This window comes from Meleagris gallopavo, unplaced genomic scaffold (genome assembly GCF_000146605.3).
Source record: "Meleagris gallopavo isolate NT-WF06-2002-E0010 breed Aviagen turkey brand Nicholas breeding stock unplaced genomic scaffold, Turkey_5.1 ChrUn_random_7180001839837, whole genome shotgun sequence".
NCBI lineage: Eukaryota > Metazoa > Chordata > Aves > Galliformes > Phasianidae > Meleagris > Meleagris gallopavo.
In genome coordinates, this window is record NW_011109487.1 from 1 (window position 1) to 2,128 (window position 2,128).

Consider the following 2,128-nt stretch of genomic DNA (forward strand, 5'->3'; position numbering starts at 1 on the left):
AGGGAAAGAAGAGACATGGTAGCCATGCTTAGTGTTGTGTGGAAGGAAACCCTTGTGGCACAACTGTGTGTTCAGGAGCACCTCGGGTTCAATAAGGAGGACATCAATGTGGGGTAGAGTGGGCCAGAAAGGAAGCCTTGGTCCGGCTGCCTCTGTACTGCAATGGGGTCTGGGTTCCCTTCAACAGATCCCGGAGCTCGGGCACCTTCCCCACAAAGGCACTGCTCCCCATCCCACTCAGCTGCACTCACTGGCCACATCAGTCCCCCTCAATGGCACACGTGTGTCTCCCTGTAGAACAGCTCCCCACATTTGAGCTGGCAGCTCTGAGCAGTCAGAGCTGTCTGACAGAGCAGGATGAGGGTGCCCAGCAGTGGTGCATTCCCTGCACGCGCTCTACCCCTGAGAGAGCACGTCTTCCTCCCTGGATTACTGATGGGAGTCTCTGCAACAACCACAGTCCTTTGAGGTACTGGGCAGCTGATGGGATAACTACCATCCGGTGGGATGGATGAGCCTGACACCTTCCCCATGGAGGTAGAGAAATGGCATCTGCACCCAGGCAGGGCAACACACCACTGCCTCTGTGGGTTCTGGAGCTCCTTGCTCAGAAAAACACAACAAAAAGTTCTCATCAAGCGCTCCTGGAGGGACTGTCCATCCTTACCTGTTGGTGTTGGTGTAGATGTGGTAGACGTTTCCACAGTTGTTGTAGATGAGCTGTCTGATGAAGGGAAAAGAAGAGATGTAGTATCACTAATTAGGATTGCAGGGATCACAGATCTTGGGGAGCCACTAGGTACGCAAGCAGGCAATGGGCTGATACGGAGTGGCCGTGCATGTCACTGTATGGCAGTCTGCCAATAGGTTCTCCACAGTGCTGATGTCTCTTCAGACTTCCTCGCCCATTCTCTCTTCCCTCCAATGTCCAGTCTTGAGCATGTTCCCCAGAAGTACATGGCACTTCCTCAAGCTCAGCTGCACTCACTGGCCGTAGCTGGCTCAGTCACCAGCACATGCACATCTACCCAAAGCAGAGATTCTGCCCCTTCAAAGTGCATCATGTTCTGCATGGCCAGTACCAGCTGCCAGACTTGGCAAGGACACCCAGCAGCCCCTGATTGTGCTCCCCATGATGGCCTGCCCTGCACTACTCTGTAGTAGCAGCACGGCAGCATCTGTGTCTCTATCTGCACATACGTACAAAAAAGATATGGCTTGGGGTCGGACCAGGGAGGACAAGTCCCTACTCCTACCCTGACCATGCTCCAAGGAACCACAACAATTCCCTGCAGTTCCTGACGAGGACGTGCCCTCTGGGCAGGGGGACACAGTGCTGCCTGTGACCTGTTCCTAGAAAGGAGTAACCCTCTCCTAAAGGGCTGATGAAGGGACCTTTCATAATTACCTGGCGTTGCTGATGAAGAAGCGGTGTCAGTAGTGTTGTCTGTTGTTGTAGATGTGTTTCCTGAAGAAGGAGAGAGACATGGCAGCAAAACTTTGTGTTGCAGACAGGAAATCTCTTGAGGAACCATTTTGTTTTCAGTGCAATCTCAGATTAGATAAGGAGCAGACCTGTGCGTGGCCCAGTCAACCAGCCCTGGGCAGCCCTGCAGTGCCTTGCTGCCTTGCTCCAAGGAGCCACAGCAAAACTGCCTGCAATTCTTCACTAAGCTTTTACCACAGGTTCTCTCTGTGCAATGCCAGGAACAGAGTAACACCCTCCTAAGGGTGTACCAGTGGGCTTTCTCATCCTTACCTGTTGTTAGTGCTGTAGTGATGGTAGTACTGCTGCCAGTTGTTGTAGTTGTGGGAGCTGAGGAAGGGAAAAGAAGAGACATGGTAGCCATGCTTAGTGTTGTGTGGAAGGAAACCCTTGTGGCACAACTGTGTGTTCAGGAGCACCTCGGGTTCAATAAGGAGGACATCAATGTGGGGTAGAGTGGGCCAGAAAGGAAGCCTTGGTCCGGCTGCCTCTGTACTGCAATGGGGTCTGGGTTCCCTTCAACAGATCCCGGAGCTCGGGCACCTTCCCCACAAAGGCACTGCTCCCCATCCCACTCAGCTGCACTCACTGGCCACATCAGTCCCCCTCAATGGCACACGTGTGTCTCCCTGTAGAACAGCT

The 2,128-nt window shown here is 53.4% G+C and overlaps 1 protein-coding gene across 1 annotated transcript; it reads right to left on the minus strand.

The window, feature by feature from the left end:
• Positions 1–254: 254 nt before the first annotated feature.
• LOC104915653 (mucin-2-like) lies at positions 255–1,898 on the minus strand. Its single transcript, XM_010726572.2, has 3 exons — positions 1,760–1,898; positions 1,409–1,468; positions 255–724 (listed from the first exon to the last, which is right to left on the minus strand). Exons 1-3 carry the CDS (start codon positions 1,848–1,850, stop codon positions 270–272), a joined length of 606 nt encoding a protein of 201 aa, XP_010724874.1. The 5' UTR covers positions 1,851–1,898; the 3' UTR covers positions 255–269.
• Between the last annotated feature and the right edge of the window lie 230 nt (positions 1,899–2,128).

Coding starts and splice junctions, on each gene's coding strand:
- LOC104915653 (XM_010726572.2), bottom strand. CDS start 1,850: ATGGCTACCATGTCTCTTCTTTTCCCTTCCTCAGCTCCCACAACTACA. Junction 1,469..1,759: donor CACTACAGCACTAACAACAG/GTAAGGATGAGA, acceptor CTCCTTCTTCAG/GAAACACATCTACAACAACA. Junction 725..1,408: donor TTCTTCATCAGCAACGCCAG/GTAATTATGAAA, acceptor TCCCTTCATCAG/ACAGCTCATCTACAACAACT.